Raw genomic sequence first — 26,946 nt, forward strand, 5'->3', positions numbered from 1 at the left:
AAAATCTTTCCCTGTCCAAGCAGATAAAGCCACTGAAAAGATGAATGGCATGGATTTCTGGGGAGGGGGAGTGAAAAAAAAAAGCTTTAGGATCAAGAGCTGCTATCAGCACACATATACACAAATACACACACTCACTAACAGAGACCAAGGACGGTCATAAAGAGAAATTAAAGCTGTTACAAATTCCCTATAACTCCCAAACAAATGGGGCTCGGCATCGCTGTCCGACTCCATCAAAACCGTTGCACGGGGGAAATAAAAACAAACTGTTTTTCCAGCTTGTCTTTCAGCTAATTAACCAACTGGAAATAAGGCCAGGGGGAAGACAGCCGTTTCGGCTCGCTACAGTTCCATGCAAAAAGAATTGGTTGAATATGAGACCATCACCAAGTGAGCCATCAACATGATGAATAGGCAGTGGGGGAGAAAGGAAGGAGGTGGATAGGGGAAACAGGGACACACTAATTGGTGGAGGACATGGGTGATATTCAGTACATCTGAGCCGTTTCTCTGTTTATATGCTGCAGATGGAAATCCAAGCAGAGGAAAACAAAACAAAACAAAAAAAATGTCTCTCTGCTCCTGACTGTCTTTATGAGACAACCCACACTCAGTCCCTGTTGCTGTAAATGTAAATTGGAACAACTGTTTCTTAGGGCAAGATATTTGATACCACGGCAACAGACTGTATGAATTCAACCATGCGTGAGATAGCTTATGGGCAGAGTTGGAGATTTCACCGAGTGGCTCGCATTGTATCTATAGCTTCATTCATGAAACAAAGAAACATCTGCCTGCTTCCTGTTTCTGACCCGTTAGGGTAAAGTTTTGGCAATGCTTTACCGTCTGTAAAGACCCACCAGGACTGCTGTTTCTGCAACTCTTTGTTTGAGGTGCTACACATCCCTCTATATTGAGAAAAATAATACTATTAGAAAAGATATTACTTCCTTTGTTTTCACAACAGAAACCACAAAAGTCTGCAGGGGAGCTTATGAAGCTCACGGAAATTATATTTTCATAATAAGAGTCAGATTAGTTGGATTATATATATATATATATGGGCATATATATATCTTGCTATAACCCCTTAAAGTCCATACATACATAGTCTTGTACATCTGTAAATAAATATTATATCTCGTAGAGCACTTCTGGATAGATGCAAACTACATCTCGTTGCTTGTACTTGTGACAGTGCAATGACAATAAAGTTGAATTCTATTCTATTCTATTCTATATTAAAAATTTAAAAAATGTTGGAAAAAGTCTTTCACACATATGAACCCAAGTGACATCTAATTCCTAATCTATAGTTTAACAGGTTGTTAGCCCAACACCCCATTAAGGTAAAACAGCCTCTCCCCGACAAAGCCTTTTAAGAAGGCTTTGTTCTCTGTTCTGTCAGGTTAAGGTCATGTTTCTGTCAAGGCAAATCAAGTTCTGAAAGTCCAACCTCACTTCTTTCATGTCTTTATAGACTTTGGTTTGTTCACTGGTAGACAGTCATGAAGGAAATGGGAGGGACCAATCTCAAAATGTTTCAGAAAATTGGGATCATGAAATTGAAATGTTTTGCTGGGCTGAAGTATTAAGAGTTCTTCTCACATAAACTAACGTAAGTCACAAACCATAGTTACCTGACCCAACTTAGAAAGATTTAATTAAACTGCTTTCAGTGACCAATATTCAATTTGTACCAAACAAATACAGCACTGTTTGAACACATGCAGAACGTCTGGTGGTGTTGTGCCTTTGAGGTCTTTAAATTGGTGTGTATGTGACCTCTGACCCAGGTAAATTTGCCATGGGAAACCCTATCAAGCAATGACACGATGGAGTGTGATGTGAACAAAGTATCATAAAAGAAATGTACTGTAGGTCAGCAGCATCAATCAGGTAGACTTGGTTTTGGACTATGTTCAACTGGTAAAAATATATCCTACATACCATTACACCACCTTCAAAACCATTAATGATTCTTATTGGTTAAACCAAACTGACCCTGCAGTCTGAATGTCAAAGTTGGACTTAAAACCCACTTGAACGCTCAATGTAGTTGCAACCTATTACTGTCCAACTTTGGTGAGACTTTTGTAAATTGTAGACAGACAAAGGCCAATCTTCAAGGTTCAATGTGAGATTTTACATACCTTGGTTGAAATGAGTATTTGTTTTTTATTTCACACCAGTCTACCCAATCTCCTCTAACTTCTACATCAACAAGGCATTTCTGTTCCCAAAACAGCCACCCAAAGTATATATTTTTTTCTATTTTGAACTATGCTCTGTAAACCTGACATGATTTTGCATGAAAATTTCAGCTAAATGCAGGTCATGAAATTCTAAAGCCCATTTGTCTGGGATCAACAACCATGTCACGTAACAGTCACTAAATTCCCTTTCTTACTATTCCGATGCTCCCTTTGAACTTCATCAAGGCTTTTTTTTAATCTTGCCTAGAAGCCCAAAAGCAATAGGAAGCTGCTACGGGATTGATGAACTCACTGTTTCTGTTAGCAAGCAACTAAACAGGCATACTTAATAAAGTGGCTGGTGAGTATATATGAATGCAAGCAGTCTTGTAAATGTAGCCATATTAATTGATAGCACATGTAGTTAGAAAGGTGGAACAATAAAGTTGCCTGATATAGCATATAATAGAGCATTATTTTACCTTTCAACATTTAACACCACTTCATAGGCTATACAGATTAACACGAGGTGGTTTATATTAGGGTCTGTGAAATGATGAGCTCTTAATCTGACTATGACTTAGTGCAATCTGAAGCTACAAGCAGTCCTTGCGAAGGGTTAACAATACTGGTGATACCTTTTCTTCCTTATTAAATTTCTTGCAACTCATTTTGATGACTTATAACACTCCATCTTTTATAGCCATTTGTGGTAAGACTACCAAATCCAAACATAAATCAAAATTAAAGCAGCCAAGGGCAGGACAGTATATGCACAAAGAGGAGGAAAAAATAAATAAACTAATGTTTTCCTAAGGGAGCTTATGACTCAAACAGCTACAGGATCGTTCACAGTGCCCTACACACACACATATATATAGAGGGCTTGCTTTAACCCTCTTGGTCTTTGTTTACCATGACCAAGGCAGCCCCTGGTGATCTACGGATCCTCTTGTGCAGAATGTTAAATAACAATACTTCAAATAGGCCAGGCATTGGCGTGGATGCACTAACAGATATGGGTTGCATTAATGGTGGCCTGCTGCTGTAAAGCGTGTGCTCTCTAATTAAAATAGCTCCCCAGTTAGCATAATAACCCCTATATATAATGTATATGCGGTGGCTGAGTTCTACAGTAAATGGGAGATGGGGGAAACAGAAAACAGGACACTCTGTGGTTTTCAGCACCGACGTCACTTATGCGCAATGGGTGTTTATGCATGTGTGATTTTGTGCGGGTGGGAATGTGTGGGCCTGTTTATGCAAAGCAGCAGAGATGCATGTTATGCCAAAGTGAAACTGTGTTTGTGTAGTTGGTTCTGCATTAACTCACAGAGGATAGCAGGCCCACTATAATTAGGACTGCTTCACACTCAGACTTTGCATTCCATTATTCATATAGTCCTCCTCTGGCAAACAGTAGAGATGGTAAACATTAGAACAAATGGATCCAGGTGTGGATATTAAAGATGGAAACATTACCTTATGCAAATCATAATTTCATACAACTAATCTTGTAGTCTTCATTGCAAACAGTTTTGCAAATATATGTGCTGTCAAGTCATACACAGATATAAGATGGAAAATGTTGTGCCTTCATTAAGTATTAACACCTCTTGATTGTTTTTTTCGTATTCCGTCAAATTGTGACCACAAATCTAAACACATTTTCTCAGGCTTTGACATGATAAACCAACCCTAAATACCACATGGTAGCTGTTAAAGATTATACATAGTTTTTGACTTATTTTGCAAATATAAATCTGAAAGGTGTGACAAGTATTTCCATCCAGCTCTATTTTCACTTATACCCCAAAATTAAATTTAATCAACCGAGTCATCTTCAGAAGGCACATAAAAGGCTCTGGTAACTCTGGAGGAGTGACAGCGACCCACAGCTCTGGTGGGAGACAAACCTAACACTGCACGACTTCCTATCTCCAGATGTGAAAGGCTTTGTCATGGCAGCACAACACACTTTACAGGTTTTTATTTGAAAACAAACCATATGTTTTCTTTCAGTCACTTCACAATTTTTTTTGTTTGTTTATCACAAGCCAAATCCCAAAAGAATAACATCAAATTTGGGGTTCTAAAAGGAACAAATGTGTAAAATATCAGGCGGTCCAAATGCTTTTGAAAGGCATTATTAGGCTTTTTAATCATTTATAATGGGGATTTATTTTAAGGTTTTACTGGTTGATTGTATTGGATTTAAAAAATAAACAAGATTAATCAGGCATTTATAAAGGAAATGTAGTTGAAAATACAAGTTAAAGGGTTCTTTATGATTCCACTATCAATTTAACTGTTGACATGATGGGATTATTTCTCAATAAAATAGCTGTTCAGTTATTTTCATGCAAGTGAATAAAGGCTATTATATAGTCATGATTACCAAGAGATGAAATAAATACAATTATATGACTAATTGTTAATTTGGATATGTGTAATTCTTCTTCAAATGCCAGCATCTGTAACAGTATGGAGGTCCATTAGTGCCTTCTTCTGGAAAACATACCAGACAACTTTTAATGATGTTCCTGCAACAAAACAGTCATTGACAGCCATGACAATATCTTACTAGTTTACTCAGAGGAAGCATCAGAGTAACCAGAAATATGAATGATTTTTGACAGCTGTAATTCTGTTCAAGGTTTAATCATTATTAAAGCTTCTATATGGTTGTCATACACCTGTCTTGTGTATGAATGCCTTCTAGAGCACTCAAGTACAGCTTGCGGCTCATTTTTATTCCAAATTACAATTCAGGGACAAGGTTTTACAATGGTTGTCACAAACTTGTAGAATATTTCACATCTCCATATTTACCCTGTACGATTAAAAATTAAATGAATAAGTAACTATTGTTTGGTACAGTATTTATTTGTATTTACAAACAAATACATTTACTAACAAATAAACTGTTTTTAGATGTTTCTTAAGAATTTTATCTTAATATGCAACATCAGTTCCCCTACAAAAAGATTTTAGAGCTTTTGTAGTTATGCGGTACAAATCAGAAAGTGTTTCTATTGCCTTCAGCTCTGCATTGCATTCAGGCTTCACTGTATCCCACACTGATGAATGAAAAGTACACTCTTAATCCTCTTTGTTCCTGACACCAGGGTTGTAGGTTGGATTGGGGGTGGAGCGTTTGGTGAGAGTGTGGAGGTTGCAGCAATGCAGTGGATATTTTAAAACAACATTGCAACAGAGATTTTCAATTTGCTCTGGTGTATCATGAAAACAAAAAGAATTTCCTTGAATGGCTTTAATATTGATAAAAGAAACAAACATTTTAAAGGTAATTTTGAAAAATAAACCAAAAATGTTTGTGTTAAATGCTTGAGTTGCTAATTTGTTAGCCTGGTTGAACAAATCAATTACCATATCAGTCTGATTTTCAACTGGAACACATATTGAAGTTTCATCATTAGAAACTAATCATGATACTTAGGAATGCTGCATAATTAGCATTAATAGCAGACTAAATATTAGTAATGGCACATGTATCATTTAATGAGAAGCATGGGCTTCCACTTGTAACACCAAACAAAGTCATGACAATACAAATCAAGTGAAACGCATCTAACTTTGATGAGACATTTCAGGCTCTTCTAATACCACAGCATCTTGTTCTGCCTCCTACTGGTTAAAGTTCGTATTAAAGATGTGAAGACTACAGTCATTGTTCTGACTGACTCTAAGAAGACTGACTGTATTCCTCCACTTATAATGTCGCTATTTACCACTTCTAATGCTACATTCTAGGCATGCCAGCTCCTTCCAGGTATAGCATTTCTCCACCTGTCACTGGCCTGCACGTGTATCAATTAAACTTCTCTCTAGGTAATTAAATATCTAGTTGCAGGGATGAATTTTTCAACAGAGGTTCCATTAAAGATGCAAATACCTGAGCAGATGTGCTGCTGAGCTTCTGCAGGCCGTTTTCCAGCCTCTCCATCTTGGCGGTGAGATCTTTGCTCTTCTGGCCCAGCAGACTGCGATACAGCTTGATCTGCTCCAGGAAAGACTTAGGCGTGGTGTAGTTGTAGCGCCGCTCATTAGCCAGGTACTCCGTGGATGTTTGATTGACACTGGTGTGGACGTAAGCCATGAATCTGCTCACCGACTCCTTCACCTGGGGCTGCATGATTTAAAAGTCAGCGGTTATTTCACACTGGAAGTAGGGGGAGCGTGCAGATTGCAGCGAGGGACGGTACTTCCTCAGGCTGAGGCGTGGAATTTAATTTTGTGGCCTTCAGTCTGCATTTGAAAATAATATCGCATTTGTTGCGTCACGGTGGCTGACACTCTAAATTACATTTTCAGAGGAAGAATTTTCTTTTTTTTGTGGGTGACTTCCTTTCTGTGTGTACTGTGTATATTGAACCGGGAGTTTCTCTCACTTCGATGTTCTCCACCTCCTGCAGGAACCTGAGGCTGACCGACTCCAGCGCCTCCCGTGGCCACTCGTGGAACCAGTCGATCGCCGTGCAGTTGACCACAGCCGGGAACTTCCTGCTCCGATCCCTCAGTTTACTGCCGACCGGAGAGAAGCACAGGGCAACCTGGAAGTGATGGCAGCAAACGTCATAGGTTGAACTCCAACACACAAATAGATAGCAGTCATTGAGTTATTTAGGTGGATACATGTAGATTCACAGAAGACTTACAGAAGAAAGGCGCGCTCAGACTAATACGCCTTCCCAGTCAAGAGGGGTGATGGAGAACTGTGAATTAATTATCTGCAGCTCCATCAGTAGGCAAATAAAGCTTCCATCAAGTATGTGGATTAAAGGGGTGTGTAGAGCTGTGGGATATGTCAGACTGATTTTCACTGCTGGAGACTAACAGCTGGCTTGTTGAGACACTCAGCCAGATGCTCGACAAATTCAAACTGAAGAAACAAACAAGCAGAAGGCACACCCAGAGACACTGCTGATGGTAATCACTCAGCTCAGAGGAAGAGGAGAAAAAAAAGCAGCGAAGGTGGAGTTTTATTCAAGGCCTTTCTGTAACATCTTAAACAATAGTTCATCTTTAGTCTTTATATTACCTTCTTATGGCTGGAAAGGAAGAAGAAAACGTGGAGGTGCATGTTGAAAAGGTTTAATCAACCCTCATGGAATATTCAGTAAACCCATTTATAAAAGTATCTGTGGGATCAGGGTGAAGTTTAATTTTAGACTAAATTATTAATCAGGAGGTGCGATTCAAAGGCCTGGGCCCAAGGAAAAATATTTGTTCTCTCTTTCAGCAGAAGTTCATCACACTCTCACCGTGAACCCTTTGAACTACTGCAATCGGGGAAACAGGATGACAACCTTAGCAAGAGAAATACGGGTCTGTCTGCTACACAGATTTCGGTCTGTGGAACTGCTCTTAATATTATGCAGTTTTTAGTATTACGCTGTTTTTATATCATGTTGTGTGCTTTTAGATATGTAATCAATTTGTACACTATTCCACAAACCACAGAGAAAATAAATCATTTGTTGTATAATGTTATAAAACTAAATTACTATGTCGACTGAGGTATACGTTTTTCAGTGTTTGTGAATAGACATTTAATCAACTTACTATTAATTATCAGAGCACAGAGCCTGCTTTACTATATTTCATATAAAATATTTAATATAGAAAAACAACAATGAACACCACTTCTGAGAGACTCGGAGGTGGCATCACAAGTAGAGGGACGGTGTTATGAGCCAACACACAGATTCTCCGAAAGTTAGTGAAACGCCTAAGTGAAGGTTAGTAGACACAGAAGATGTCTCCTTGAGGAGTTAGACAACGTTACCAACACACAGCAAAGGTTGATAGGGATCCATTTTGTTGGTTTGCAAGACAGGTCATATTGTGAAATTTGTCAGCATGTGGAGTGTGCAGATGGCACAGTCGCCCTATGTTGGAATCAGTAGGTATGTGAGAGCACCCACACACAATGGAATCATTTACATAACCATTGCTGGTCTGCATGTGTACCAAATTAGGTCCAAATAAGATGTGAATCATTTCTTCTGGGCATATTTGTCACCGAGTGTGTGGCGAAGGGATTGACCGCCAATTAATACCGAGGATCATGCTATCCCATTTCCCTTGTTGACCCCTCAAACCCATCCCCATACACTGGGAGCAACTCATCAAAAAACTTCCCAAAGCATGTTAAATTGTGGCCTAGTTTGGCAATTTATGCTCAACACCCCGCGCGACATGCTGAAACACGCCCTCAGCACATTTCATGCAATGATTGAAGCTTGCCAACATTTCTGGGAAAGTGCCCTTTCCACCCAGACAAGCAGTTTAAACAGAAATAACTAAACAGTCAGAAATCCACTCTTTAGAAGATTGCCCATGGGAATGCCTTCTTTATTTATTCACTCCCCAATCTAGAGAGGTTGGCGCTGGGGGTGGGGGATGTGGTGGTGTATGCTATAATAATGACAGGATAAGCAGCCCTCTGGAAGCTCTCCCTCCCCAGGGGGAACAAAGCGACTACACGTCGGTGAAATTATCTGCAGCTAAACGGCAGCTTTTCTGCTCATGCTGGTGATTTATAATGACGTCCGCCGCCTCCCAATGTATTCAAGTTCATCTGAAAGTGTCAGGGAAGAAAATTGTCTGGGGAGAAGCTCCTTCATAAAGCCAGATGTTTATCTAAGTTTGAGAGGTTCTTTTTTTTATTTGGGAATGGTAAATTAGAGTGTGAGGTGGCAAGCTTTTGCGATATTAGGAAAGGATGGAGATCAAACATTGGCGAAGCTCAGCGAAGAAGATTAATGCGTAACTCTCCCCTGGAAGGGAGCCACTGAGAATGGTTGTTTCTGGATGATTACTTTAGAAATTCACAGTAGTGAAAAAAAAACAACCGAGCCTTTGTCCTATCTGTCTGCTTCACCTTGAGCTGCCTGCGAACGCGGTCGATGAAGAACTTCCAGCAGTTTTCTCTCGTATCCATCAATCCCAAGCTACGGACCTCTGGCCTCACGCTGCCAATGATGTTCTCAACCTCATCGTCTGGGAACAGGTCGGGAATCTCTCCTGGAATGAATAAAATGAATCACATTATTGCCATGCCTGCAGACCTCTTCTTAATGTGAGCTTTAGCTGTCTGAAAACTCTGGAAAAGTTTCTTATCTTGTTGGGATCGGAGCTGACACTGAGCACAGAGACTCTTAAATCAAATCTTGCTGTGGTAATAGAGGTGGAGACTGCAGGAGATCATGCAGAGGACTTATGCTAATACAGATATCTGCTTTAAGTCACAACTCCACTCGAGTAACTGATGAGCCTGGAATGTGCAGATGGATGTATGAGTCTATAATGAGTCCAAGAAACTTCAGCCCATGGAACCTAAGGTTTCTGAATCATTATTTAACAACATAACTCCAGCTGCTTCCCGCTGCAAGCTCATCTTTGATGTTTCGGCAGAACAAAATCCTTTCAAACAGCTATATCCATTCAGTTTTAATGCAACTAAGATCAATTTAGTTAGCCTATGATGTCATCAGAACAGTAGCTTAACCTGTTTTTATGATAAATGTATTCTTTCGGAGCACACATTTGCAGAATATGAGCTAAAGACTTCTAGCAGCAATCAAGCATCAAGTCAGTCACGGAACATTTCGACAGGGTTGGCACATCTACGCACTAAAATCTTGGGTTGAGGTCTTGGCTTTCCTCCACATCCCAAAAAGGTCACCCCCTGTTGCTCTAGCAATCTGTTGAGGGTAATTGCTCAGCTGGAAGGAAAACCTCTGTTCTGTTCTTTTTCTGGAAGACTGGGATTGCACCAGACATTGTGTTGCTTTTACATACGTCTCATCTGACAGCGGCAATTTTTTCCAACATGCCTCTTGGTTCAATCCAAGCTTTCTGACAAGGTTTTGTATTAGTGCTTGCTTTTTCTTGGTGACTATGAATACCTAGCTCTGTAAGATGTGTGGGTGATAATGGCCCGTTGACAAATATTACCATCTCTACAGAAGATCTGTCTGGTTCCATAAAGTGTATCTTTGGACTCTTGGTTGCTTATTTGATTAACGCCCTCCTCACCTGGACTCTGAGTCTAATTTCCATCTCTTTCTAGGTTTGGAGTTAAGGTAGAGTTTATTAAATCTTTACTATATCTATAAGGTCAGTCATTAGTGGTGTGTAGGTCATGCATTTATATTTTTGTTCTTTTGAAACTTGATTTCCATTATTGCACTAATGTTGATTCTGATTGATATCGAAACAGGTGTCGATCAATTTTATATTTTTATGTATATTTTTAAATGTGCAAAATCGGTTACCTTGCTATTTAACACATCCTATGTTTTTTATATAGTTTTATCAGCTGTGAAAGCTAAAACATAACAGAAATTTGAGGTTGCAAGAACACAAATCCAAGAGACGGAAGTGAGGGGGTTAATATTTTAACATCACCTAGACTAGGTTAAAGACATCATCTTCTGGCAAAGTGAGAGCAGCAGATGAAAGAGAGATTCTTGAGAGACAGAACAAAGACCTTCAAGGCAAATGTTTGTTTCCAAAAACCACAGCCTGCTGGTGTGTTTACTGGCAGATGCCTGCACAGTCTGGGAATACAATGTAGGGATCTCAATATACTCAGGTTTCCAGCTTTTCAGCAGCTAGGTTTTTCCCAAACATATTTACCATTTCCTGTAAAATGTTACTATATTTTCTTGAGCAGTGGTCTCCACCAGTTCATTCAAAAAGCTTGAAAGGCTAATAAAAACTGAATCAATAACAGCTTCTTTCCTCCAAAGATCCTGATCTGAAAGGCTGTTTCCCCAATTCTTGGCAACAGGGGACAATGAGAACCACATGTACCTGTTGGTGCCTTTTCTGTTGCCGAATGAGTTTGGTATCCTGTTGTGTTTTACGTTTGTAGTCTGTGACGTACTTAAGAGCAGTGTTAGAGTGTCATGAGTGATGAAAGTGACCAGAGGATAGTCAGAGTTGGAAAATGAAGAAATGGCTACTGTACAACATGTATTGTTTACTGATGTGAGAGAAAAAAGACATTTCTACGGTCAATAAAGGCTGTACAAGTCTCAATGAAATGATGAGACTCCACACTACGTTGTGGGATGTATGTCTTCAGAACATCTCACCGCTAAGCTCGACTTTTGAGAGAAAAAACACTGTCTGTTCTCAGAGCTTTTTATTACAGATTCTTATGCTTTAAAACCAGTTTTCTTTGCCCATCTGAGTACAATTTAGCTGTTAGCTGTAGCCACAACCCAGTTGAATGCCTGGGATTGGGGAAATACTTCTTTCACACAACAATAAAGTTTGGGCTATCAACCTCAGCTGTTACTTTTCTGCATGTTTTCACCTACTCTGGTTTTCTTCCACAGTGCAAACACATTCACCCATCCATGTAATTTTTTACACCCTTGTCCCTAGTGCGGTCGAAGGGGTGCTGGTGCCTATCTCCAGTGAACGTTTGGGGCGAGAGGCGGGGAACAGAAACAGAAACAGAACAGAAACAGACAGGACACACAACCATGCAAACACACACTCACACCTAGGGAGAATTTAGAGAGACGAATTAACCTGACAGTCATGTTTTTGGACTGTAGGAGGAACCCGGAGTACCTGGAGAGAACCCAGGCATGCACAGGGAGAACATGCAGTGCAACAGTGCTACCAACTATGCCACTGAGCAGCCCAAAAACATGCTTGTTAGAATAATTACAATCAATGGCACCTATGTATAAGTGATTGCTTAAATGGTTATTCTGTCTTGTCAGTCCTTGTGACACCCTGTGATGATCTAGGGCTCTGTCGAGGTTGCCAATTGGCTATTAAAGATATAAAAAGTGGGTGGATGAAAAATTATTGCCTAGTTCTAATTTCAAGAAATAGCCAATAAAAAAAATTTACATTAAAAAACAGACATTATTGTAGACCAGGGGTGTCAAACTCCAGTCCTCGAGGGGCCGCTGTCCTGCAGTTTTTAGATGTGCCACAGGTACAAAACACTGGAATGAAATGGCTTAATCACCTCCTCCTTGTGTAGATCAGTTCTCCAGAGCCTTAATGACCTAATTATTCTATTCAGGTGTGGTGCAGCAGAGGCACATCTAAAAGTTGCAGGACACCGGCCCTTGAGGACTGGAGTTTGACAACTGTGTTGTAGACCCACACTATGCCAGAGTAAAGGCTAAAAGTATGCATGTGGTGTTTGCTTGGTGCATGAAACACTCTTTGATCCATCTCTGGATGACTAGCTCAGGAATTGTCCAAGTTCTAGGGCTTTGGATTGCACAATTTTAAAAGGTAGTGCTTTAACTGGAGATATTCATTGTACTTGGATTGAGGGCCCTTTGTGAAGAGAAAGGCAGACAAGCTCTAAAATAACTCTGTATCCACTGTGTATGTCAGTGTGCTAAATTTTGGTAAAGGTCACATCGGAACAAAGCCAAAGAAGTGAGGTAATGAAATTCCTGAGACTATAACTGAAAATGTTTTGCCCTTTAGCACAATTGTTTTGCATTTTTATGTGTTCAGGAAGTAGTTTTCATTGTCCATGGACAATTGCGTTACATTAAAATTCATATATTTCACAATAAATTCAAAATTATTACAAAAGAACAGTAAAGACCTTGATGGATTGGACTCTTTAAAACTTCAGAGCTTAAAGAGGAATCCTTGCAGTTCCTCACAATGTTATATCCATATTGAGTAATGACATCTCTGTTTTTTTGTAACAATAAATAAATAAATTTTTCCTGGAAACCATAGGAAGCAGTAGTCAGAAAAGGCTTGCTGTTACCCGATGCCAAAAGATCATTGACCAGAACGAGGAACTTTTCATCTGCCACTTGGCCGTCAGTCATTAGGAACACTGTGCCAACATTCTTCACACCAGCTTTGATGTAGAGAGATGCCAGGTCAGTCTGGGTGGGAAGGAGAGAGGAAGAGGAGGATCAGGAGGGATATAAATATAAGAAACTGAAGCTGTTAGAGTGGAACTGTAGATTTGTATGATAAAAGGAATTTCTCGCACCCAAAAGCATCTGACATTCAAACAACCTTATCCTGTTTGAAGTCAATAAACAGGATTCATACTCTTTGAACTTCATAATTTGTTATATTTCAACCACAAACTTCAACTTATTTACTAATTTATGATAGATCAATACAAAGTAGTGCCTAGTAGCGACTAGAATTACCAGGGTTTTCGACCTCCCCCCTGAAGTCCCGAAAGAGGGTCAAAAGACCCTGAGTCCAGGGTCTTTTGACTTATTATGGCCTTATTTATAAAAGTGCCTGTTCACACCTGCTTATAGGATGCTAGCTAAAATCCTTCAGGTCAGTCGACCCGTCTCTGGGTTCCAAAGGTAGAAATGTTAAATGACCCTTCTCTGGTAATGCTAGGAAACTGATTTGTGGTTTCAACATTTTGTTTACCTATGCATGCCATATTATTTAGTGGTGTGCATAATAATCACGACATCGACCCCTCTTACTCTAAAAGTCCTATTGGTGGACTCTATGAGTCCATTTTTTAAGTAACTTAATCTCAATAAAAATCCAGCTGTTTTTTTTTCCTGACAGGTCAGGGTCAAAACATAAGGAGAAGTTAAAAGCTGGGTTGGTGTAGAAAACAATGACTCGTGCTTTGAAAATCTTATTGAGCCTCAGCTAAAAATACTAATTGTGACACAAAAAAAAAAAAAACTATCAACACAAGTATCAAGAAGGCGCTGTAGTCTTATACAACAAAATTTGGATTTTGAACTCTCTGGTCAATGGCAAAACTGTACAAAAAAAATGTGTGGCACATAACTTCCCCCTTTTGAAACATGGTGGTGGCAGCAGTATGCTGAGGCGAGGCTTGTCTTCAGCAAAAACCGGCAGCATCAGATGTGCAGAAAAAAATATGCACATTATTTATTCTTCCATGTCTTTTGTAAGTGCTGTTTATTTCTGGGAACAATATAAAAATATGAACGAGCAAAGATTATTGACTGAGGTTGAAAAATATCCAGAAACGTACGACCCACGAGTCGTCAACATGAAGACAACGGCAAAATTCTGGTGACAGATTTCTCTCAAGGAACCTGGTTGAGGAGAAGCAATGCTAAGCTAATATTCTGAAGTTTAAAAGATTTACACAGTGAGCATTTTATTGTATGACAAATTCATTTCATTGTTTCAAGTAATGCTTTACGTTTCTAGTAGTAAGCTGTGCCACCTGCTGGCATAACTAGATATCTACATGTAGCTAAAATCCACAGACGTAGCAATTTCTTGTGTTTCAGCACAATTCAGTGCAACGTGCCTAAGGTCTGGTGAAGGCGTCATTTGCCTGTCAAAAGACGTGCTGAAATGTGTTGCTGTTCAGCTTTGCTGACATGATAGATGGACATAAATACAGGGCACTGCTGGAAAAATACATGTTAGAAAACTTGACACCTAGATAGAGACTCCCTCTGCAGCAGGCCAGCGATCCTAAACATAAAGCTACAGCTATATTTGAATATTCTAACGCATATTCATGTGTTAGAACTGCATCAATGTCCAGACATAAATAAAGTGACAAAATAAGAAAAAAAAATAAGGTTGTCTGGTATCCTTTTCTAACCTTTAGGTCTGCGAGACTGTAGCTTTTTCTCAAGGTGATCTGAAAAACCTCCAGATTGGAGATGAAGGCAGCCAGTCGGGTCAGGCTCTGCTTGCCGCTGCCGCCCACTCCGACCAGCAGCGCGTTGCCCCGTGGAGACTCCAGGATTCGGTTTATTCGGCAGCTGCATGTAGAGAGCAGACATTCGGGGGAGGGAGGAATTGGTGGAAAGGAAAGGGTGAGAGAAAAGTTAGAGGGAGGGAACGCTGGCTGAACACGGCACCTGACTCATCCAACAAAACAAACACCGGGAGCTTCGCTTTGTGGTTGTTTTTGTCCGTTTTCATGCAGAACACCATCACTCTCCGTATGATTACAGTTTCCAATTAAGACTGTTATTTGTCTGTAGACTGACCTGGCCTCCAGAACACTTTAATCTCCTAAACAGGCTGTAAAAAATACTCGTGTCTCTTCATTTTTAATAGATGGCCTGATTTCATTATGAATCCAGTTTGCGTTGCGGAAAGGAGCGGCTTATAAGCACAACTCTCATTTTAACTACTGCCATGTTTTACACGCACAGTGACAAATCTCAGTTGTTTCCACGCTTCCAGTTGCGCTGACATTTAAATTTCATCTCTTCCTGATGATAGTTTAGCTGCTTTGCATTTTCTTGCATTTCCAATAATGTTTCAGCTACTTTCAGTGATTATACATAAGATGACATTTAAACTTCTTACACATCGACTGGCACTATAGCACAACAATTGAAGACAGATTTTGACTCCCTTCGCTTTCTTGAATTCCACTCTGTTTCCTCCATAATCTGCTTTCATTACCCAGGACTTTATTTGCTCAAACTGTTGTACTTTCCAAACATGAGTTCAGTCATTGAAAGGTGTAGACATGACGATGTGGGAGGGTCCTCAAACCTCTCTCACAGCAGAGCAAAAGAGGAATGTGGTTGATTTGTAGACCTGTGGCGAGGCAGATAAAATCGGTGCATAAAATCAGCTTCACGTGTTTCAATCAACCAATCACCAATCTTCCAAAATTAAGGAAATTTGGGACGATTTATTAGCTGGAAAATGTATCAGGAAAGCCTCCAAATGTTGCTGTCAGACTTCTAAGCTTAACTATAATCCTGCAGCTAAGAATATAATTTTAATATCAACAAGAAACAGAAAAAAGCCCCATGAAAACAAAGATATGTTTTCAACCATATCTTTGACAGATGAGGCTTAAAGGAGTAAATATTCTTCCCAACGTAGAACTATTCACATTGAGGGTTGCACATTGGAAAGTAAAAGATTAAAGTCATTGGAACTACAATTCTAAATGAATTGACTGGGTTTTGTTGGGTGTCAGTAGAGTGTTTAGCCTTCTTCGTTCAAGATAAGTAAAACTAATCTGAACTTGTTCAATAGGTGTGGCTGCTCAAAAACCATATGTCGACCTGTTTTCTGTGTTCAAGGAACTTCGGCGAGCGAAAGACAGGATGAAAGGTAGCATACTGACTTTTAAACGCTCAAGCTGTGATAAGAGCAGGTTCCAGGATGGCTTATGACTTAACTTGTTGCTTTTCAATCGGTTAGTAAAAAGTGAGCAGCTTGTTTGTGTTGTGCAATGCGTAGGGTGCCTAGCTTTCTTTTTTTAATAAAGATGAACCCTATGGAAAAGAATCTTTTTACAGAGTTAGAAACACTACACCCATATTCAAAAAGTATTCTTTAAACCTTCTACGTTTTAGTATGTTATCAGTTAGACAATCAATTCGACTCCTAGATGACACATCAATGAAATGAGACTTAGATTTAGATTATATTTATGCTGCATACAGGATGTATTTACTTCATTACTGCCTGGGTTTAACATTGAATCTTAAAATACTGTAAAGATAAGAAACATTCACTCCTGTACTCACATGTGAGCCATGGCATCTTCAAACAGCACCAGGTTCAGGGTGGCGTTGACCTCATTGTAGCTGTCCAGAACGTCCAGCAGGATTTTACTGAGGCTGCTCCAGGACTCCACTGACATGTACCTGGGCTCCCCTGGCCCGCAGGCAAAGTGGCAGTACAGGTTCAACTCCCGGGTCCGCTGCAGCTCCTCCTCCACGTCCTCGGGGGAAGATTCATGGACACACACACAGCAGTGGTAAACAGTGAGGGGAACACAGTTCGTTTGCCAGCAGAACATTGCTGTTAGGCCTAAACAGTGTGGACAGGGACACGGCTAAATGTCTTTGCTGCCCAGAGCCTGACCCAGTTAATTCTCATCCATCCTGGCACCGAAGTTTTTAGCCGTGTATTTTGTCTGTTAAGGAAGGACGTTTGTGAGAAGAAAAAAAAAAGCAACTTGTGTATGAGACGAGCTGTTCTGAAAAATTTGACTGTTGACAGGAATCTGTCAATTTTCAACTTGATTGAATCCAACTGTTCAGAAACTCAGAAATCTACTTTTTTTTCCCCTTGTCAGTAAAGCATCAATAAACTACATGAGGAACCCCACAGCTGTAAGAAGCTATCAAAAGGAAACTATTTTCAATTAAAAGGAAAGAAAGCTAAATAAAAAAAAGAGTGAGAGAGGAAGACTTTCAGCAGATAACAGGAAGGATTGAAGATACCCCAGCAAAGTTGTTCTGTTTGATCCCTGTAAGAAGTCAACTTCTGTCAAAGAACGAGGTCGAGTTGGAAACATTGGCAGCTTCTTGGCAAACTCATAATTGAAATAAGGATATAAATTCTCTTATCAACACACACAGAGATTGATGTCTCAGTACTGCCAGTATTGCTGCTAGCTAACAAGAGCCTAAAGACAGTTAAAAATGTGACCTATAATCATTTTGAGATTTTTTTCATACAAGTAAAAACTTATGGCGTTACCTCTGCTGCTGATATAGTTTACAGATTCATGCAGGAAGGGTGAAAAAATATATAGAATTTGGTTCTTAGATCTTCTTATCTTTCATAATTCACCAAAACTTGTATGAGAAGGTGAAAGCTTTACAAAAACCTGAAAACAATAACTTTCATTTTGAAAGTTCCTTTTTAGAGACCTAAGTTCATTAAAAACTCAAAACGTACGATGTACAGTACAGACCAAAAGTTTGGACACACAGTTGTGTCCAAACTTTTGGTCTGTACTGTATATGAATGAAAGCATACTTGCAAGCGTAACTGGGTAGAAAACATACAGTACTGTATATTTTTATTTGAGGTGCACTAAGTAACTAAATTATCAGGGTTCTCTTGATCTTTTTTTCCTTCTATTCATTAAACGTATCAAAACTAAGAGCTTATGTCTACACACTCATCAACTAAGAAAATGAGTTGCAGGTTTGTTGACTTGATTCAGACTCATGTTGAGTGACAGACATGTTGATGAATGGACAGAGAAATATGCTGTGCTGCATTATGCCATACCATTTTGTTATTTCAAAATGACTTCCTCTATCATAGAACCTGCAGCACTTATCCTGTTGTTGTTAAAGCCCTCACACGGACGCAAGTCCAAGAAAATCAATGATTTGGTATTGGACAGAAAAAATTCTAGACTTTCATGGAAGTAGAGGGAAGTTGTAAGTTTGCATTATATGCAAGGAGTTGATAACATATTGTTGCATGGTCTCTTTTCTCATTTATCGGTGAGTGTATGTGCATGTGTGTCAGGTTCTTCTCAGTGGCATGACAAGGGCAGGAAAGGGTATGGAGGAAGCAGTGGAGAGGAAACCATTAAAATGTTTTCCAATTTGCTGGCCTGGCAGTGCAGACCCTGACAGCCGGACCCCGTACCACACTGATTAATATTCTCCCCTAAGTCTCTGCAGGCCCTACACTCGCGCTTCCCCTAAAATTCTTTTTTTCTTTTCCCCTCCTCCTCCTCCTCGCTGCGTTGGCCACTGATGTCCAAGTCCAGATACAGAACAGGCAGCCTAATGATTCACTCCCCGCTCTGGTCTGCCCCTGCTGAACTCTAGAAAAAAAAACTTCTCACCTCATAGAACTTTTTCAGTGTGTCCGTCTGTAGCTTATCAAAGGCCTGGATGTCCTGCTCCTCCACCAGCTTGTCCCTGTAGACCCGGCTGGACTCGTGCAGGTAGATTTTCAGCAGGTCCGCGGGGCTTTTCATGCACTTGCTGGTACTGAAGAGAATGCCCTGAGCAGAAAAAGCAGGAAAGGAGTAGGGCTTCAGGTTTTATTTCAGAGGCTGATTTGGTCCATTTACAGCAGAACAAGGTGGGAAATAGAGCAAAGCGACTGTGGGTAAATCACTAGATACTCTGAGTGGGCCGGCTGCTGGGAGGTGTGACAGGGGAACTCGGTGAAATAATAGCTGCACTTTTCTTCTATCCAATTGTTAAAGTATTGTTTTATGTAAAGTGGGTCAGGTTCAGTGGGCAGGTGTTTAATTATCTGATTTAAATAAAAAAAATCTGGATTACACAGTAGGACTTTCCTAAGCAGGCAAAGCTAAGCTCCGTCTGTGAGCTCTCAGAGAGCTAATATACTTTACTTTACAGTTTAAGTAAAATTAAAATAATGTAGTGGTGCCTCTCCCCCGTCTGTTCCTGCACACTGACAGGCAGCTGGCTGGCAGAAACAGAAGTTGGACTCTTCAGAAATAAGTTGGGTCTCAAAAACCAGATATTTGTGGTGACTAAAGCTAAAGAATAAAGAAGAGCCACCTGTCGTTTTTATTAATATAACGCTTTACCATTACACTTGGCAAGTTCTAAGTGGCATTTCTAATGAAGATGCAGTATGTAACATTTTTAAACAATATGTTTTTTACCCAGGATTCTGCTGCCATCTGCAGAAATACTTCACTAGATCAAAAAAAGAATGCTAAGGTTTGTTAGATGATGGCAGATAAATAGCTTTTCTGTAGCGGTAGGTTGTTTCTCCATCATTAGCACATTTAGTAATGCGTACACAAGCTTGATTTTCAGCGTTAAGGCCTTCCTGTTGCCTCTGATTAGTTATTTCTGACTGGACATGGAGGATTTTTGCAGATGACAATAGTAGCATAAGAAGAACACAGAGATGTTTTTTTCCCCCCACAAATTGTGTGTTTCATTTTATACTTTCATGACATAATGATAATTTGAACAAATATGTATGAAACATGTTTATAAAAGCTACATGCTGCAGCTTGGAGTCACCTTTTACTTGATAACTACCTTAGCCAATTACCTGAATAAAAAAAGAGCAAATATAGATAATATTCTGTGCAGTAAATAAAATAAAACAAATATGATTTTTATCCATTTCTTCTTTTTTTGATTAGATTTAATGTTTCAAATTTAAGATATTAAATGCATGTCATATTACTATAAAAGCTGGTTCCAGGCACTCATGTCAAGCTGTGCTGCTACTCAGCAGATGATCTACAGAACATTTCAATACTTCACCATTATGGGCGGTTTATTTAAGCAGCGAACTTCCCACATCATTCTGAATGTTGCCACTTCCTGCTGTTTTACTGCTTTTCACCCCCTTTAATCATCCTAGTTCCCAACCATGAGCTCTAAGTTCAGAGACTCTCCTTATTCCCTGGCAGTCGAAGGAGAAATGTTCAGGGTGAAGAGACTTATTAGTCCATGACACTTTGAGCAACACAGACATGGAGGAGCCTGAATGCCAAACCAAACCTAGCTCTATGCTTTTGTGTATTTCAACATTTATTAAGGAGTTGTCTGGCTGAACGTCTTGCTGCATAATTTTAACAGCAACAGAAATATATTTTTAGAAAAAAATATTTTATTGTATACTTATGCAATAATGTATAAGTGTACATTATTGTTTGAAATATTACATATTTTTCATACTTTAAGATCGCAACTATTTTTTAAAATCTAAATTTGCAATTTTAGAACCAATTCGAGGTTAAACAATTAAAGGCACATTTTTATATACGCATTAGTAAATTTCTTCATTTAGACATAAAACAGGACATAGTAGAATTCAGTGGAGTGCATCAAATTTTACAAGTTGTGAACAAATAAGCAAAGCAAACATAACAAAATAATCATGAGCAACATGACAACGACATTTATGTAGTAGATGAATCAGAGTCCAGACTGGTTGAAAAATGTCTGAAATATTTAGTAAATACAGTTCTGAAAAAATTTAGATCACGTAAAGTTATTAGTTTCTCTGATTTTACATTTCATAGATATATGTTTGAGTAAAATGAACATTGTTCTTTTATTATCTCTGAAATTCCAAGCAAAAATGTAGAATTTATTTGCAGAAAATGAGAAAATAAAAAAAATTAAATAAAGAAAACGATGCAGTGTTTTCAGACCTCAAATAATGCAAAGAAAACAAGTTCATGTTCATTTAGGAACAACAATACTAACGTTTTATCAGAAATCAGTGTTTGGTGGAATAATCTTGAGGTTTTCAATGGGGTCCAGTGAAGTGGTCTCTTCATTTTTTCCAGAGCTGTAAATTATATATAAATATATATATACACACACACCAAACATGAATTAAATCAATCTGTAAAGTACTAGTGTGCAATGTGGAGTTACTTTCTAAAGGCTTTCTTATAATGTAACATTAACAAGCATTTTTATTACAATATGCTCACCTTCGCAGCATCAGTGATTATCTCTGATACTATGATGACAAAATATTTTGGCAAAATTGTGCCACAGTTTGCAGTTAACGTCCAGCAGGTCGAAAGTTCGGTTCTGTCAGGTTTTTTTGTGGAGACTAGCAAGTCTCCACATGCGCACAGCAGCTTGGAGTCAATCAGTGACAGCTCAGGTCCTGCCAGTACGGTACTTATAATTTTTCATACAGATTTTAGTCAAACTTAAAACAATAAGTGAGCATCAATGAAAAATGTAAAATATTTTGAAGGGATGTTGAAAATGTTACTACCTTTAGTTACTGGCCTGCATTCTTACTACCTTTTACTGGCCTTAATTTGAGATCATTTAATTTACTACCTTTCACTACTGCGCGGAAACCCTGTTCTTAAAACGAGTCACGAGCCTAAACGAGTGTTCAGTGGGTGATTGGTGATAAATGTGTCTGTGGTGGAGGACAGTGTGACGTGGCTGATTTCCCACTGAGGCATGGATGATGCATTCAGGCAGAACCACAGGGTATGTGCATCCAATAATAGGTGCTGCATAGGATGAGGGAGAGGACAGCGAGGCGCCCTGTGTACCGTCACCCAGGAGACGCAGCCAAGCAGATGTGTTGCGTCTCCCGCCCCAGAACCTATTCTCATCAACAGAATCATCACTGGAGGTGAAGCCAGCTGAACCTGATCTGCCTACGGATACTGCTCAACGTGACAATTGGCTGCTAAATCCGCTGTGTAATTGTGCAGATGGGAGATGTGGCGCGCATGTGGGCGTACGGATGTGTGCGCAAGGATTTTAAGCAGACACTCTCTAAGATTTACGAAAGTGGAGAATCTCTAAACTTTCCACAGATCTGCACCGTTCTACTTCATTTCAGTGTTTATTTGTATCAATCTCGACACCCAGCACAAGTACAGCTGAAGAAAACAAAACACCATATGGGTCTATACTGTGACTTGCCAAAGTAGTCATGCGCTCAAAACTTTTCCATATTTTGTCACAAACTTTCATGTTTTCTTTTTTTTTTGTGGTAGGCCGGCACGAAGCAGAGCATTTAGTTCAGGGGTGTCAAACTCCAGTCCTCAAGGGCCGGTGTCCTGCAACTTTTAGATGTGCCTCTGCTGCACCACACCTGAATAGAATAATTAGGTCATTAAGGCTCTGGAGAACTGAGCTACACAAGGAGGAGGTAATTAAGCCATTTCATTCCAGTGTTTTGTACCTGTGGCACATCTAAAAACTGTAGGACACCGGCCCTTGAGGACTGGACTTTGACACCTGTGATTTAGTGGAAGGAAAATGTTCCAATTTCCATAGAAATAACTGATCATAAATAGCATCTTTTGGAGTTTCTTACAACTTTATTCATTTGGCAACTAAAATCTCTTTGGTCCTCCACTTCAATGTCAATGTCAAATTTATTTATATAGCACTTTAAAAACAGGCATAAAACTGCACCAAAGTGCTGTACAAGAATGACAATAACACAAATGAATAAAAACAGAGTATCAAAACACTAGTTCAATTAAATGCTAAGGAATAAAAATGAGTTTTAAGAAGCGATTTAAAATTATCCAGGCTGTGGGCAGATCTAATTTGGAAAGGAAGATTGTTCCATAGAAGAGGACCAACAACAGAAAAAGCCCAATCTCCTTTCCTCTTAAGTCGGGTCCGAGGAACTTCATCCATTAAGCCTCTCTTTTCAGCTCATCTGGAATTTGGGGTTGAATTTCCGGTAATATTTGAGCTTTTGAGATGCTAATCAGTTGCTCAGTTCCAGTTGTAAAAACTTTACCTTGTTGTCACGGTTATGCATCGTAACACTACAAAAGTAAAATACGTAAGAGCAAAAACCCTTCCAACTGCACAGCAACCAAAACCAGAGAGAACAAGTGTCCAAATATGCAATCCATCCATCCATTTTCTAACATGATGACCAAAAGTCATGATTATTGCGTCAATAACGATGCTGATTTATCGTTGCTGAAAATTTCAGTATTTACCCTTTTTCCTCTACGTTTCTGTGATGCATTACTCTGGGTTGTTCTATCACATAAAATCCCAATAGAATAATATAAACTTTGACTTTAAGGAGTGGGATTGCTTTTGCAAGACACTGCAATTCTCTGGAGCGCTGATACTTTTAACCTTTAGCTATCTGCCAGATAAAGATATAGCAAAGCGCCTCACAAACCAAGAGGAGAAAGAACTTTGTTCCCCCCACTGCATCCCGCTGACTTTGGCCGACTATCTCACAGAAACTTCCCCCGACATCTTCTCGCTCCGCTCAACTCAGAGGAGAGGGATTAGAGCTCCGGGTGTCGACATGCATCTTCCGTACAGGCCTGTCTGTTTCCATGGACTCGCTCTCCTCTATGCCTGACAGCTGCTCTGAGCCCCAAACAACTGACAAATGCACCCAGCTGACTATCCACTGAAAATCATACAGACATATAGAGCAGTCAGTACAGTTTGGCGCTGGTCTCATTGCACCACGAGTCTCATGTACTCTCTTCTGATTCTGCCTTCTCCATCCGCTTTCAACCACCCCCTCTCCCCTCCCTGCAGCTCTCAAGCGTCAAGGAGCTCGTTTAGGTTGACGTGGAGAAGACAGGCCGGTGGATATGCCCGTCGGTCATTACAGTTAACGAACATTGGCAAACGGAGCTACTCGACAACATTCCCTGTTGGTCTCCAAACTGTTTGTCTTGGCCTGTTAGAAGAATTTAGTTGCTGTTCGTCACTCACAACATGCCCACTTATAAGCTGATCTTATTGATCAACTTGAAAGCTCAGAGCGAGTTGAGTTTCAAAGGAGAGATTATGACAAAAAAAAGAAAATGCACTGAGGATAAAGAGAAAAGAAAAAAAACACGCTTAGTGGTAAAAGAAGAAAAATAGCTAGGAATAGCTCATGCTTACTTCTACACTAAACTGAAAAAAAGGTAAGTTAATTTGGGAATAGTACCCTCAAGACTCGTTCTTGATTCTCAACTGGACCTTCATCTTTTTTTGGCACATTTGTAAACACCTTTACACAGACTACTGTAAGCTCATGCAGAGCCTTTGAGTCCAGCTTTCTGGCTTATTAGGGTTCATCATAATGAGACACTTTCTGTTGACTGCATCCCAGAGTTCCAGAAGTTATAAAAAAAAAAAAACACACAAAAATACAAAGAATCACATAAAGTCCCCCCAATTATTTCAGCTGAGGCAAACTTCTCAAACGTCCAGCTAGAAAACACGGACTGACAACCGTTTAGGCCTGCGGCTCAGAATTAGAGGACGTGTTTGTACTGTCACAACAAACCCAACAAACTCTTTCCCACATCTGTAGGTGCAGAAAAGCAGAGACTTGATTGGAGTATTTTTACTGAGGTGCAAGCGAATGGTGTGAGGCGGCTCACCTCTTCCCACCTGTCCTGAGGTGTTAGAGCCACAATTTGAGTACACAAGGAAGAAAAACTTCAAATGAGCAAATGGGAGAGCTTTTTTCTAGATCTCTTTACATATTTCTATAGGTGGGTTGGTCCAACCAGACAGTTTTGACACAGTTTCTTCAGCACAGCTGCCAAATGTCTGTTCTGACCAATTAAAGAAAACACAAAGACTTTGTCAAACTGGTCTGAATGGTTTCTTCAAACACTGGTTTCAAAGTCTTCACGTAAAATCACATCTGTTTGAAGCCAGTGATGTGTGTGATCAAGGCCCTGGGAGCTAAACCCTGAGGTCTTCAGGGCGTGAGCTGCTGAATGGCAAGCAGGCTTTCCCGTTTAAATCCACAGGCTTCAAACCGGCAACAAATGCCTCCGATTGGTTAATACCAAGAGATCGTTGGAGGGTTTAACAATGTCTTACAACTTTTTAATGACTGATACCTGGCATAAACAATCACATTAAGAAGTAACGTGCACTGTCATGATAAATCTGTATTTGCCACCCTATAGGTTTCCACAGCTTTTGCTTTTTTGTCACTCTTAAATGCTTCCAGACCCTGAAGCACATTTCAATATCGAACACAGGTGACCTTAGGAAATACAAAAAACTGTGTTTAGCTAATTAATTTATCGTGAGAAAACAGACATTCAAATCAACCCGGTCCTGTGTGAGAAAGTGAATGGTAACTGCTTTCTAAACACAACTCGCATGTTATAACTGCTAATGACTCCTTTTTTTGTTAATCACTATGAAGGATTTTTTTAACCTCAGCAGCTTATTGATATTCATGTCCCAGCATCTTCGGTGAATGTAAGTCGTGAATTGAGTAGATCGCACTAAACAGCTTGAGCAGTGCAGAGGTGGATTTACTGGTGTGTTTCTGATCGTTGACCCATAAATAGAACAAACGGTAACAAGTGCCAGATCATAAACTTACATTATCCTCAAGGCATTTTTAATGAAAGCAAAATTCCCATCAATTACAGCAAGTCGTCCAAGTCATAAGGCAACGGAGGAGGCCCAGATCAACACACTACCACCACCATGTTTGACTGTCTTAATGATATTCTTTTAAGAAATGCTGCGTCAAATGGTTGAGATGACTTCGTTTTGTCAAGTCCAAGGACTCCAAAGCGCTTCACACCAAAATCATTCATGCACACATTCACACGCTGATGATGGTAAACTGCATCAGAGTTGATATGGACAGACTAACAGAAGTGAGGCTGTCACACAATCAGCATCACAGGCAAGGCGGGTGAAGTGTCTCACCAGACAACAATTTGGGACAACTGGTGGGTTAGGGGTCCAAACAAGACGATGAAGGTTTCTACTATTTTTTTTTTTTTAAGATTTTATTGGCTCTAGTGACCTTTATTTGACAGTGAATTGACAGGAAAGTGGGTAATGAGAGAAGGGGGAAGACATGCGGCAAAGGTCGCCAGGTCGGGAATCGAACCTGCGACAGCCGCGTCGAGGACTAAGGCCTCTATATGTGGGTTGTGCTTAACCCCTGCGCCACCGCAGCACACCCCAGGTTTCTACTATTTTAATTTATTTAAGTGACTGCGTAATCTCCCATGAGGTTGTGATTGTTTTTCTCAAAGTTGTAGCGACACCCACCCATGCGTACTTAACACTATTGCGAGGTATGAAATACAGTTTTGATTCTTAAGTGAGGCTTTGCCAGCTAAACTTACAGAAACATTTACCATCAAAGTGATATGGTGGCAGTAGCTAATTAAGATGTTATAAGTTTATTGTGCCTGTTAATATATTTTAGTAGAAGCTGGACATTAGCAGGTAGGTACAAACACGCAGAAGCTGCACTTTTAGGAGTGAAAGGAAAGTGTGTAAAATCTTATGAGAGTAGTAAGAGAACACCTATATGTGCTCTGTATAATGAAAATAATGAGAACTGTGGGCTCCATCTGTAAACTCCTGGAAAGAATAATGAAAATTTAAGTTCCTATAGCAGAGTGGCTCAAAGCATTAATTATACAACAGAGTGCGTTAAATGAAAGAGCCTGCCCTCCATTAAAACCGTGGAGGATTTTGACAGAAATATTGCCCCGAAAGCCTCTCCCTTGATAGCGTTAACACTCTGATATTATATT

General features: G+C 39.7%; 1 protein-coding gene across 1 annotated transcript in view; it reads right to left on the reverse strand.

Annotated features, from left to right (window-relative positions):
* Positions 1-26,946, reverse strand: part of dnah9 (dynein, axonemal, heavy chain 9) — a 164,427-nt gene that overhangs the window by 65,450 nt on the left and 72,031 nt on the right. Inside the window, exons 48-54 of the mRNA XM_032575044.1 lie at positions 18,784-18,945; positions 16,712-16,908; positions 14,809-14,971; positions 12,994-13,117; positions 9,106-9,248; positions 6,611-6,772; positions 6,115-6,348 (exon numbers count right to left, since the gene is read on the reverse strand). Of these exons, the coding sequence (XP_032430935.1) occupies positions 6,115-6,348; positions 6,611-6,772; positions 9,106-9,248; positions 12,994-13,117; positions 14,809-14,971; positions 16,712-16,908; positions 18,784-18,945 (1,185 nt within the window). The remainder of the gene's footprint in view (positions 1-6,114; positions 6,349-6,610; positions 6,773-9,105; positions 9,249-12,993; positions 13,118-14,808; positions 14,972-16,711; positions 16,909-18,783; positions 18,946-26,946) is intronic.

The sequence above is a fragment of the Xiphophorus hellerii genome, chromosome 10 (assembly GCF_003331165.1).
Source record: "Xiphophorus hellerii strain 12219 chromosome 10, Xiphophorus_hellerii-4.1, whole genome shotgun sequence".
NCBI classification, from domain to species: domain Eukaryota; kingdom Metazoa; phylum Chordata; class Actinopteri; order Cyprinodontiformes; family Poeciliidae; genus Xiphophorus; species Xiphophorus hellerii.